We start from the raw sequence: 13,126 nt of genomic DNA, 5'->3' as shown, positions 1-13,126 counted from the left end.
ATTTTTTACTTTTATTTCTTTTTGAAAATCAATTCTACATTTGCCTCAAACCTCATCTGACCAGTGGCATTCCTCTCAAATGTCCAATCACGCCTACAATCTGGTTAATTGTAACCTCCTTGTTTCTTAGCATAGGTTTTATCACAGTGGTCCAACTACGTTTTAAATTGAGACATAGCTATCACATGCCAAGCTCTGGCTACTGTTTTCAGGAGGAAAGAATAATTATTCACCCCATCTGAGTCTGACTGTACCAGACATTATTCAAGAGTGCAACACCCTGGGCCCTAGACTCTTCCCCTTTATGCACCCAGTTCAGAGACCCTCCCTCTGCCGTTGGAGATCATCCAGGGCTAAATATAGATCTACGCACACCAGCAGTTCCTGACCGCGGTCACATGGTGCTGCTGACGAAGGACTCCTTGGAGACGTATTCGGCCCAAACACACATACACAAATTTGTGTGCATATTCATCTACACACACTGTGCCCACCGAATTCATTGGCCAAGATGGGCACATCCACACTCAGAAGAGAAAGTCGCTGCCCAGGGATCTCCTCCTGCTATTTACCTCACTTGTGCCACCCTCGACACTGTGAGTGGACTTGGATACCTTGCTTTCGCCTGAACTGCGTCAATTTGCTTGGGGTAAGGTGTGAAGCAATACTCAAGTGGTACGCAGACAGATACACATACACAGGTGTGCACCTACCAGCCCCTTTCCCCCCTTTTCCCTTGTACAGAGCTGAAGCTGTCCCCACGATTCCCCTAGAAAGTGGAGCCTCTTTTATGCCAGCTGCCACAAGGCTCCTAGGTACTTTTGGCTCACGTTATTACAACCTAGCCAGGTGTCTCGAGGCGACTCACCTGAGCTCGGGCAAGTGCCGGGAGACTCGGTGTGTCCCAAATTCGCCAGGTGAACGGAGGCATGAACAAATATCACCTCGTCAGTGGCGAGCACATGACTTCTGCTCCCTGTCCCTTCCTAAGAATCAGACCTTAGATTATAGGGCACCGACACCAAAAATAAACAATCTCCCCACCCCACCGCCAACACGCACGAAAACTAGCCAAGAAGTAGAAGGAAACAACCTAGCAGTGCACAGGAAAGGAGGAGAGAATGAAGAAAGGATGAACGCGACTAGAACTCAGACAAACCCTCAAAAACTACCAACATGTCAAAGAAAAGGCCTAGCTTCGGGATCCGGGCGAGAGACGCAAAGCAAAACCCAAGTCTGCCCCTGCCCGCGCCCCAGCGGCTCGGCCCCGCACCTGTTGGCACCCGGTCCGCTCCCGGGGCAGCCCAGGCGACCTCGGCGGCCAGGCAGGCGACTCCCTCGGTTTCTAGCTTTTGCCAGGCGCTTTGTGCCAGAGAGCGTTTGGTCGCCCTGATTCTCCCGCCTCTTCGAGGCGCACCCGGCAGCCGGGGCGCCTGAGAGCCGGGCTCGCTACAAGCGCAGCTCCGGGGCCGTCTGGGACAGCGCAGAGGACAGCACCGCCGCGCGTTCCCGCTGCCAGGCTCAGGCCCCTCCGGGAGAACTGGCTGGCCAGGGAACAACCCACCTGCAGATGGACCTCGGGTCCTCGGTTTCCCGGCTGTTTGCCGCGCGCCCACAATCGCGACCAAAGAAAAGAGAGCTAAAGCGCGCGCGAAGAAGGAAAAGAAATTCCGCCCGACCAGTCGGGTGCCTTGTTTATACTGAAACTACGGCCTCAGCCGCGGCGCACACCCCCTTCCCTCCGAGCCCGCCTCCCGCCGCCAGCCCCGCCCCGCCCCGGCAGGGGCGGACCAATCACGGCGCAGCTCACCGCCCACGCCGCCACCGCCTCCAGCGCCCGGGACCGGCCCACGCGGCGCTGGGCGCTGGGGACTCCCGCGGCGCGGTCGCCCGGGTGCCCTCCTACAATGCGGAGGCCCGTGCAGCCGGGCTCAGCGCTGTTTACCTGCGTCGGTTCGGCCCGCTCAGAATGGCGTGCGTTTCCTCCTGAGTCCGCCTGCCCGGGGCTGTTTGTGAAGTCGTGTGTGTGTGTGTGTGTGTGTGTGTGTGTGTGTGTGTGTGTGTGTTCATTTACCTGTGTACTACCTGTAAATACCGGCCCGACTCGTTATACAGTATCTATTAGCATAATCATGAGCTAAAGGTTACTGTACATAAACTTTCAGAAGAGAGCTTGAGAGAAACCACAAGAACATTTGCTTAGCAAATATTTACGCAGAGCTCGAATGCTAGGCATTGTGCAAAACGCTGGGGGCAGGCTCCAGGCAAAAGTAGGCTGGCCCCTGCCATTGTGAAGCTTCCAGCCGGTCTAGAGGAGGACAAACGTTAAGCAAATGGTCACCCAAACAAAATACAAAATTGAGGCTGTTATAAGTTCCACAAAGGAAGGGAATCTGTGCCATGAAATATGATTCTGGAGGCAAAGGGGAGGCCAGTCCTCAGTGAAGGCTGTGTTGTCATGGTAACCACATACTCTATCATTGGATACTTGATAACTATTTTAGAAAAAGGGTAAAAACCTCAATGCTTCACCTTGTACAAATAAAAGAGACTGAAGGGAAGAAACGATGGAAACAAATAAGGGGAGAAAGAGACTCAAGGAAAGAAAAAAAATTTGAAACATCAGGAGACTCTTGCTAGCTACATGACCTTGAGTAAGTAAAGTATCTTTCCTGAGCTTCAGTTTTCCTATATGTAAAAAACAACACTATTCATACCTGTCTTATAGGACTATAATTAGGATTACTGAGCTAGAGGAACCCTGTGTGTCCCTGCCCCATTCTCCTTGTCTCCCCCTCCTTCCTAGTGTGGAAACAGTCATCTTGAAGTTCACCTTGCCTATTCTTAGCTTCATCTGTGCCTCCTCTCACTTCTCTTCCTCTAATTATACGTTCTCCTTTTCTTCTGCAAATGGGTCTCCCCAACTCAGTAATTCACTTTAAGCCTCTCGGAAGTTTAAAGGAGAAGCCATTCAGCCAAAAGAACTCGGTAGGAGGCGGCCATGCAGAGAGCCACAGAGGCTCTTGGCTGCCCAGCCTAACTATTGTGGTTGTGCTGGTTGTTTTGGCTTTCAAGATCAGTTTTCCCATCCTTGTTCTGTAACAAGCCATTTGCGGTTGTGCAAGTTATGTACAATATTGAGGTTCCCTGGCCTGTAGCAATTAATTAAAAGGGTTGGACTAAATCAGGATTTCTTAGTGGAAATATTTGACATAGCCTTAATAACCTCTGGATACACCCCCCACCCTGGAAGAGTTTGCCCAGTTTTTCTTTCTTAAGTTTTTTTTTTCCACCAAAACAAAAAATGTTTACTTTAGATTCTCAAACTCTAAAAGGGACACTACAGTAATATTGATTTAATGTTTTACCAAACCATTCCTGCTCTCCATACTGGTGGATCTCCCAGAGCCCCTTCTAGCTCCCCATATGAGAAGTAATACATGAAGGGACAGCTCCAGAGCTATGTGGCCCAAACTCTTATCCTGTCCTATCATTTAGCCAGTTATCAAACCTTACAAGAGATCCTGAAGGACTCTGGGCCCCAACTTACTCATATGAAGGTAGCAATCATAGTTTATAAAAGTAACTTCTTCATAGTGTGTGAGATTAATTAAAAGAGATAATATGTGAAATGGGTTTGGAGCAATGTCCCTTAGAGAAGCCTTCCCTAACCCTCACTCCATATCTTTCGTTGTTGTTTCCTCTATAGAATTTACTACTATTTAACATATTGTATATTTTACTTATTATTGCCTCTCTCCCCTTGCTAGAACATAAGCCCCATAACAGCATGGTTTGTTGTTGTCATTGTAGTTGTTGTTTTCCTGCTGTATTTCCAATGTCTAGAATAATGTCTCATACAATAAGCACTCATAAATATGTGTTGGTTGACTTAATGAATGCCCAGTACATAGTAAGTATTCAATAAATAATCGCTGTTATGATTCTGTATCAATTATTCTCTATCATGAAAAGTTTTTTTTTTTTCCATTTTCTACTTCCCATAGTTTCTTTCTTGGTCTTTTGACTCCACTGGCTCAATTCTTATCCCTGTAAATGTTGGTAAGCTCAATAATACCAGTCAAATTGATGCAAATAAAGCCCTGCTGAGTAGGATACTCAAATGATAAACGTAGCCACTTATATTAAGCTTTGACTATATGGCAGGCCCTGTACTAAACATTTTTTTTTTTCTCTTCCCTTCCTCTTGGATCTCAAGTGCACAAAATTAGAGCAATCATCATGACTAATTCATGTCCAATACTCTTTTTTAAATTTTATTATATTTAATGTATTTATTTTATATCATTAGTCTCCTTTATTTCCCATCTAAAATCCTATTTTCACCATCCCAAAGGCACTGACTCTTTCACACTGTATTTAGTATGTGTTTTTCAATCCACCTTGCATGAACAATGATGGTATTATTTTATGTGAGTACCATGTGAGTGTATTTACCTAAATATACTCTTACTTTTATTTATGTTTCTCAGTGTTGTCCCTCCAACATTTGACTTTGCTCATCTATTCATGTTGATACATGTTGATATTTTTCACTCCTTTTACGTTGTGTTGAGTATTTCACCGTATTTGTGTTACATTTTTTTTTTTTACTTACATTATCTTTTATCCTTGCCCAAACTCTGAGAGGTACGTACTATTTTCTCCATTTCTGAGATGAAGGAAATGATACTGAGGAAGGTAAATAACTTACCATGGCCGTACAGCTGAAGAAGCCATAAATTATACCTATATCTCTCTGATTCCAGTGCTCCCATCTTCCTACCCTTTAAAATGAATCTAATTACTGGGGCACCTGGGTGGCTCAGTCGGTTAAGTCCGACTTTGGCTCAGGTCATGATCTTGAGGTCCATGGGTTTGAGCCCTGCGTCAGGCTCTGGGCTAACAGCTCAGAGCCTGGAGCCTGCTTCAGATTCTGTGTCTCCCTCTCTCTCTGCTCCTCCCCTACTCTCTCTCTCTCTCCCTCTCTCTTAAAAAAGAAACATTAAAAAATTTTAAAAATAAAATAAAATGGATTTAATTACTTACTATAAGATTTATGAAATCCTGTCTAAAAAAATATACCATTAATTTGACCCATTTTACATGTCTAAGATATTGCTGTTAAAACTAGTAGATATATGTATTTAAGCTAGAGGCCAAGTGTTTTCATTGGAAAGCAATGTTTATTATTTGAGACACAAGTTTAATATTATTTGTGGTTTAATATTTTCTTAAAACACTTGAACTTTGTTTTCTTTATTTATTATTTTTATTTTAGAGAGAGGAGGACAGAATGGAGGCAGAGAGAGAGAGAGAGAGGGAGAGAGAGAGAATCTTAAGCAGGCTCCATGTTCAGTGCGGAGCCTGATACAGGGCTCAATCCCGTGACCCTGGGATCATGACCTGAGCCGAAATCAAGAGTGGGACGCTCAAGCAGCTGAGCCACCCAGGCACCCCAACACCTGAACTTTAAATGAAAATCTCACAAAGTGAACTGCCTTCAAATATGTAAAATTTGCCATGTGAAAGAAAAATGAGGCTCCATAACACAAAATAAGACTAAAGAGAGAAAAGAATAAAGGAACAGATCACAGCTTCAGTGTAAGAAAAATATTAAAGATGTCTGAGGTAGAAGAGCAGCCTTTTTCTGCATTGAACCCCTCTTTCTGGATCTTAAAAGGCCTTGTGAAATGGCCGAGTAACTCTCCAAAACACTTTGACATTTTCTCCCATTTCACTTTCTCAATGTCATCTGGAATATGGAGATGAACAGTTTAAGGATAAGGACTTTTAGCCCTCGCTTATACATGTAAGAAAATGAAGGCACTGATCACCCTACTTATCAATAGTCAATCTAGACCACAACCATGGCCTTCTCACTTTCAAAGCCAAGGAAGACAAACCCACTAAGTATGATGTACATTGTCTATCTTGCATTTTACCAAAAGATTTATAAGAATTTTATAAAGCAAAACATGAAGAATGATCAAATGCAATTTGGAAACCATCACTTAACAGTTCCTAAGCAAGGTATGTTAATATGACCTAAGCAAGATCTGTTAATACGACATATAACTATCCCACCCCCATCCCCACCCCTTTTACACAGGATGATGAAATACTATAGTGGTATGGCTAAGTCAAGACAAAAATATTTTGGAGGCATAGGACTCATTTTTGGGGATCCCCTGTCTTTGGACTCTCTCTTCCACGTGGCTGCAATGGTAGGATAAGTTACTGTGCAAGATGTTGGGCAGACAAATTGGATCAGCCTCGCCCCAGACCTTAGAGAAAACCCCTTATTTTCCCCTTCCTTTTCAGTGTGATTTTCCTGGACTTCCCTTTCCTCATCATCGGATTGCTGAGAGTGAAAGGGTGAAGGAGGCTGCTTGGCAAGTTTGGTGCCATACCTTCTTCCTACTTCTACCCTGAGAAAAAGGAATTCTGTCTGTGGGCCAACCTAGCTCACTTGGGGACCACCCTGGAATTTCATAGTAATGCAAAGTGTGTATGTGTTTGGCATTGACCTGTGTACATGCATTTCCCTGGAACCTGGGAAAAGGATGATGAAGGCAAGACACAAAGATGTAGATATTCAAGATTCCGAGTCCCTCCGTTCCCCGCTCCGTCAACACCTTCACCCCCTGCCATTTAGAAGGGATTTTTGTGATGAAACACATGTTTGGGTCAGTCTTGGAATGGTCATCTCAATAGTAATTCCCAGCATTTATTATAGTTGACAATGTTCTTTCATATCCATTATCTCATATAGGGAGAACGTTGGGTCTGTGAGGGTCATTCATTTCTGACAGTTGTCATTGCAGAGGCATATATTTTCCTTTCCTGGGATCACTAAAAATACTAACGATAGTCATTCATTCGACTCTGCTGAGAAGATACTCCAAAGGACAAAGGAATTGACTAGAAAAGATAACTCCAGGGAACTCTCTTCCACAGATCCATGTGATCCTGTATCACCATGACTTTTTATCTCCCAGACCTTACTTAAGGTTGTACAAAAGAATGTAACGACCACATGGGAAATGTAGTAGGTTTTCAAAATCCCCTAGGGAGGTGTAAAAAATTACAGTATCTTTCATTTATACTAGATAAGAACTGTTGAAAGGCAAAGTTATTATTTTTCCTTTATCAGCATTACTGTTTCACTCATTTGCCAGTTCTCATTTACTCATACGAAGTAATTATTTCTAATATCCTCAGGAGGGATATTGGCATTGAGAAATAATATACCTTGGCCTGATCATAAGGTTATGAGACAATCTCATCATCTCCATCGGTTATATAATATATAGTGACTTATTATTTTCTGCACAAATATTTCATAACCTGCAACGTGCATCATTTTGACAAGATATAATGCTGTTTTGAGTATAAATTCAACTTTGTTTAACATGAATTTATTTAGATAAGTATTAATCTTATAAAATCTGTATAGTGAGTAGTAAATATAAACGTATTTCTATTTTCTCTTTCTAGTGGTTTTTGTCTGCTTTCTTGTGAATAAGTTGATCTTATGAAGAATTAAGAAAAGGTTTTCTGTTTCAAATTCTTCTACCCTTTAAAGTTAAGCCTGATTATTTTGCTAGAAGATCCCCTCAGTTTTGACTAATTACCAATCTATGTCCTAGAACATTGAATGGGAAAGCAGAAGGGAGAAAATTAATAATAGAATAATAAAATTTTAGAACTGGTAGAAATATTAATGACCATCTCTTTTAATCTTTCCCCACCCCAATGCCACCAACCAAGGCATTTATGAAAGGAAATTGAATTCTGGAGAGATTAAATGATCTCTCCAAGACCATCCAACAAGATAATAACAAAGTTATGCAAGTCAAAGAGCCTGGATGATAAGCCCAAAACTTCAAAAACTACACGATTTTACTTCCTAATTATTTCTGCAAGGGTGAAATCTATGGAGCTACTTTGACATTATAGAAGTACAATTTGTTTTCAAATATTGATGACAAACTTTCTCTGTTAAATTCTCCTTGAGGAGATGATAAAGGAGAATTCTCTAGAAATTGCTCATATTTTTCATTAGAATTCTCTAAATATTGCCATTACCATTTGTCTTATTTAATATTCAAGATAATAAAATAGTAAACTCTTAGTTGCTTTATCTTTAAAGTAACCATGTTGTAAAGTATCAATCAGACTCCATAAAGTATATTCGAGAAATTATGTTGATCAGGATGCCTGGGTGGCCCAGTTGGTTGACCATCTGACTTGGTTTTGGCTCAGTCATGATCTCGGGGTTATGAAAATAAGCCTTTCATCGGGCTCTGTGTTGAGCATGAAGACTGCTTAAGATTCTCCCTTTCTACCTCTCTTTAAAATAAATTAAAAAAAAAAGAAATGTTGATCAAAAAAGCTTCTCTAATAAGCAGTTACTGTCATCATTATGAAAACATACACCTAAGGTATTTTCTCTTTCATCTACTAAAATGATTGATTTTCATAAGACTATATCATTTTTTAAAAAATATTTACAGCATAGTTGTGATTTCTAGATAATTTTGTGAAGTTTAATTTTGTAAAGTATCCAAACATTTATTTTGACAGTTGAATAATATTATTTCCATAGTAAAGCCAGCATTTCCATATATATGTTTAGATATTGTTATAGAAAACATAATGCTAAATAGATTTTCTGCACAAAAACAAAGAGAGCAGATCATATAGTTTATGTGTGTTTCACTAGTGAATTAGAACAGTTGTCTCTGGAAAGGGGGAGAGAGGGGACTAGGACAGGAGGGAAAGAGGGCTTCAATTTTTTGTATAGTGTTTGATTTCTTTCATAAAGAAAGACGTAAAGCAGCTATGACAAAATGTCCATTATTATCATTTGTGGGTGGTGAGTACACAAGTTTTATAATTTTATTTTATTTTTTAAGTTTTTCAAAAAAACCCCAATTTTTGTAATTAAAGCTGGATATTTTCATATAGCTATACTGCATAACCTTAAATGTCCATATTTAAAGCTTACATTTTAAGGAAATCTATAATGGTAAAGTTATTGCTTTACCTTGCTTTGTGCACTGATTAATCACATTTATAAAGTGTAACTGTCAACCAAAAGTCCAGAGAGTTTCATTTGGTCTCACTATACAAAAGTGTAAGTTGTGAAAAATTTGGTAAGTAATGTTATACATCTCACACGGTTGATATTGCTTTCTGATGTAATTGCATGTATCCCCCCTCACACGGTGATGCATATTGTGAGTAAACACACAAAAGAGCTTTGATTCTTGACGGAAGCCTGCTTTAAAGTCGAATCTCTTGCAGACTAACATCACTAGCATATGACTAACGTTTCCAGGGTCTGGAATTAACTAGTGATAATTTTAGAATCTACAATTATTCACATAATTGTCTCCAATTAGCTGTCTCTGAAGAGTGGTCAAGAAATAAAGGAAAGTGGAGGTTGAATGTATTGACAGGTCTCCCTATTCGTGGATTGGTCCATTTACTTCAGGTCTATTGAGAGAGTCAAAGTATGTGTTTGGAGATGTGTTTGGACGAGTCAATGGGGTGGAAGGACACTGCTGTTACTTATAGATGTGGAGTTTGGGAAGATTTGGAAAAGAAGAGGAATTCTCTGGTCCAGACTATTGCTCAACAATTTAAAAGGGATTATCTCCTAAGAAAAAGCTTGTAAGGAAATAGGCCTGAGAAAGACAAGGCCTTCTCTATGGAGGTATGAACCTCACACCTCTCATAGCATGAAATGTATAACAGAGGGTCAAATAAAATATCTCAGTCTGGATAAAGTTTCCCCAGATAAATAAAACATTTGTCTTAAGTTTTGTTTTGTTGTGATTTTTTAAAGATTTCATAAACTCCTTTTGAAATGTCCTTCCTTCCTAAGTTAAAAGTTAAACACCAGCTATTACAAAAGGCAGTCATGAATCCAAACTTTCTAACTTCCAAAATACTAACATTAGGGCGCCTGGGTGGCTCTGTTGGTTAAGTGTCAGACTTAGACTCAGGTGATGATCTTGTGATTTGTGGGTTTGAGCCCCACATCAGGCTCTGTGCTGACAGCTCAGAGCCTGGAGCCTACTTCAGATTCTGTGTCTTCCTCTCTCTCTGCCCCTCCTCTGCTTGCACTCTCTCTCTCTCTCTCTCAAAAATAAATAAACATTAAAAAAAATTCTTAAATGCTAACATTAAGTTGTATTCTTTTCCCAAAATAGTTGAACCAGGACAGAATGTTTTTAAAATATCTCTAAATAGATGCGATTTGGGTTAGTCCTGCCCCTGGTCTTGCATTAAGGCTAATGGCAGACATATTATCATTTTTTGATTCACAACACAAAACAAAATAAAAATGAATGTGAATTTTGATCTATGTCTTTCCCTTGGTAAGGAAAAACGCATATATAATGCCAAAGCCAATCCTTTAATGTATATCTCAATGACATAAGCTCCAGGAAATTCTCATCTGACAAGTAAATTGTTTATTAGGCCCTAGAAATTTTTACAGAAGTTTTTAGATTTTCCTTTTTCCTTCTTTTCCTCATCTTCCTTCCTTCCCTTTCTTTCTTTCTTTCTTTCTTTCTTTCTTTCTTTCTTTCTTTCTTTCTTCTTTCTTTCTTTCTTTCTTTCTTTCTTTCTTTCTTTCTTTCTTTTTCTTTCTTTCTTCAAACCACATAGTGCTGAAAAATTTTCACTCCAAATCTCAGAGTAATCAACCCATGCTTCAAGGAAGAGGGAATATTTGAACCTGTTAAACAGGAATTCTTTTGAGGAGAAACAACCAGTATATTGAAAAAAGTCATTTGCCAAAAGGGCTAGCAAAAGCTGTTCCAGAGCACATAAAATGAGGAAAGAAATGCAAAACAGGACAGCTAGTTGAAAGCAAACAGTGGAAGGGACACATTTTCTCACCTAGAGAGCAAGAGCAGTGACCAATATTTCAAAAGGACTCTCGTTAGCATGGGAACAAAGAAAAAGAATCCTATAAAGCTTGGCTCTCCGTTAAAGAACTTAACACTCAGGTTCAGAGTTTCTTCAACTGTAAAATGAGGGAATTGGATGAGATGATTTCAGAGGTGTTTTCTAGCTGTCAAATGCTCCTTCATATTAAGTTTTTAATTATTAGTTTTTAGACTAGTTCCATCTAGATAGCAGCTAGCCAAGAGGCTTGAAGAGGATCAGAAGTGAGTGAAAGACTTGACCCAACCCCACTAACATTATGATTATGGGCATATCCTTTCCCTGGAGTTCAATGTGCACATTATTATAGTGATTATGACATTTGAGAGTTCCTGGGAAGCTTCTTTCACTTTTCCCTAAGCCGTGGCCACACTGGAGGCAGTGGCTACAAGTAATCGCATCATAGCATAGTGACACCTCTGCTCTGGGTCTGGTTTAATGAGACCTGACATTCAACTTCAATAATGGAAGGTCTGGGACTAATTTCTTATCCAACATATACGCATTGCATGTAGGGTGACCAACCATGCCCATTTTCTTGGGATTGTGCTGGTTTTAGCACTGAAAACCATAAGTCTTGGGCAGATCTTCAGTTGCAGGCAAATTGGAATGGTTGGTTGCCCTAATTTCACAGATATTTACTGAGAAACTTCCACAGTCCAGATCCTGTAAGAGGCATTTGGAAACCAACGAGAGCAAAACAGACAAGGTTCCTTCTATCATGGCACTTCCTTCCAGGTGGGCAAGACACGCTTAAAACAGAGAAATAACCAATCATCACAGTGATCATTCCTAAGATGGAGAACAGCTATGGGGCCTTCTTAGAGCGGGGGTCAAGGATGGCTTCTCTTGAAGTAAGACCTGAAGGACAAGGAGTCAGTCATGAATATTGCCAGTATAGGTGTTAGTTCTAGGTCATTTCTAACAATGAAGAGGCCCCTCAAAGAAACCTTAGGATCATATTATCACTCTCTAACATTATCTTATTTATCCATTTATGTAATTACTATTAGAATTAAATTTTGAATAAAAATTTTACTAGAATAATTAGGATTAAAAAGTACGTGTGATCAAAGACCTTATCTATAATACCAATGCCCACAGCAATAGTTGGTATATAGTAAGTGTTCGATATCTATTGAATAAATAAATAAGTGAAAATATTGCTACCTTTTGATCTACTATGTAGTTCACCAAACCCACTTTCCCTAAAATATTCCTCTTTTATCAAACCTGCCTGTCCATAAAGTAGGTGGAGTTATAGATCTTATGGAACATGGAACAGTCCAGGGCTATTCTGAGCCAGTGTGTGCCCGCTGGCTCCAAGAGAGATTTTGGAAGGACTTTCCTTTGCTCTGTGCGCATGTATTAGACTCATAAGATGTCAGATGCTCAGCTACCTAAGTCAAGGACAGATAGAGCTCGTTTTGAAGTATTCAGCTTCATGATGACCTGCTTCTATCAGTGTTGTGGTGTTACTAATTAAAAGAAGGCAGAGGTCTGATAAACTCACGGACTTAATAAATGAATCATAATGACTATTATGCTGATGATTTAATACTAATAAGCACATATTTGTGAATATGAGTTGCATTCTCCTGTTGCAGGTTTTAGAGATTCAAAGCCATGGTCCCTGATGTCAAATTGATAGTTAATGATTGCAGGATCCAGCCCTGGCAACCACGTTGAGTATCAGGAGTTTTTTTGTATAACCTTGAGTCATTTAATTCTAACTAAATTTTTAAAAAGGTAGAGGGATGGGTGGTGACCACCATTTATTAAGGATTGGCTGTATGTCAGCAATTGTGCTAAGTGCTTTCTGTATATATTTATTCTGGATAAAAATCCTACAAAGCGCTTAATATTATCTCCATCTTCACAGAAGAGGAACTAAAACCAAGGGATGTTTTTAAAAACTGCCTAAGAACAAGCATCTAACAAATGATAGATCCAAGATTTGGGCCCAGGTGGGCCTAACTATGGTCTAACTAAGGAGGACCCAGTCCATAGAGCAGACACATAAACATTAGATGGATATGCATTGCAATAACTCTTGTAATTGAAGAAAGTTCAAAGCTTGTGTGCTTTCCGTTACCACATAAGTGGTTACAGCACAGTTTGGAGGTGGGGCAATGCTGCCTAATAATCAAGATCACCCACA

General features: G+C 40.2%; 1 protein-coding gene across 9 annotated transcripts in view; it reads right to left on the bottom strand.

The window, feature by feature from the left end:
• The window catches only part of RASGEF1B (RasGEF domain family member 1B), a 580,386-nt gene that overhangs the window by 36,378 nt on the left and 530,882 nt on the right, over window positions 1–13,126 (bottom strand). Inside the window, exons 1-2 of one of the 9 annotated variants that reach the window (XM_058722122.1) lie at window positions 1,565–1,714; window positions 869–986 (exon numbers count right to left, since the gene is read on the bottom strand). The exons of 5 other annotated variants lie outside the window; for them this stretch is intronic. In XM_058722122.1, coding sequence (XP_058578105.1) covers window positions 869–931 — 63 coding nt within the window. In that variant the 5' untranslated portion in view covers window positions 932–986; window positions 1,565–1,714. Of the gene's footprint in view, window positions 1–868; window positions 987–1,273; window positions 1,537–1,564; window positions 1,717–13,126 lie in introns of those variants that run through there. 3 more of the 9 variants (XM_058722123.1, XM_058722124.1, XM_058722125.1) reach the window with 3 other exon arrangements.

The sequence above is a fragment of the Neofelis nebulosa genome, chromosome 3 (genome assembly GCF_028018385.1).
Source record: "Neofelis nebulosa isolate mNeoNeb1 chromosome 3, mNeoNeb1.pri, whole genome shotgun sequence".
NCBI lineage: Eukaryota > Metazoa > Chordata > Mammalia > Carnivora > Felidae > Neofelis > Neofelis nebulosa.
This window is presented reverse-complemented; position numbering and strand designations above follow the sequence as displayed.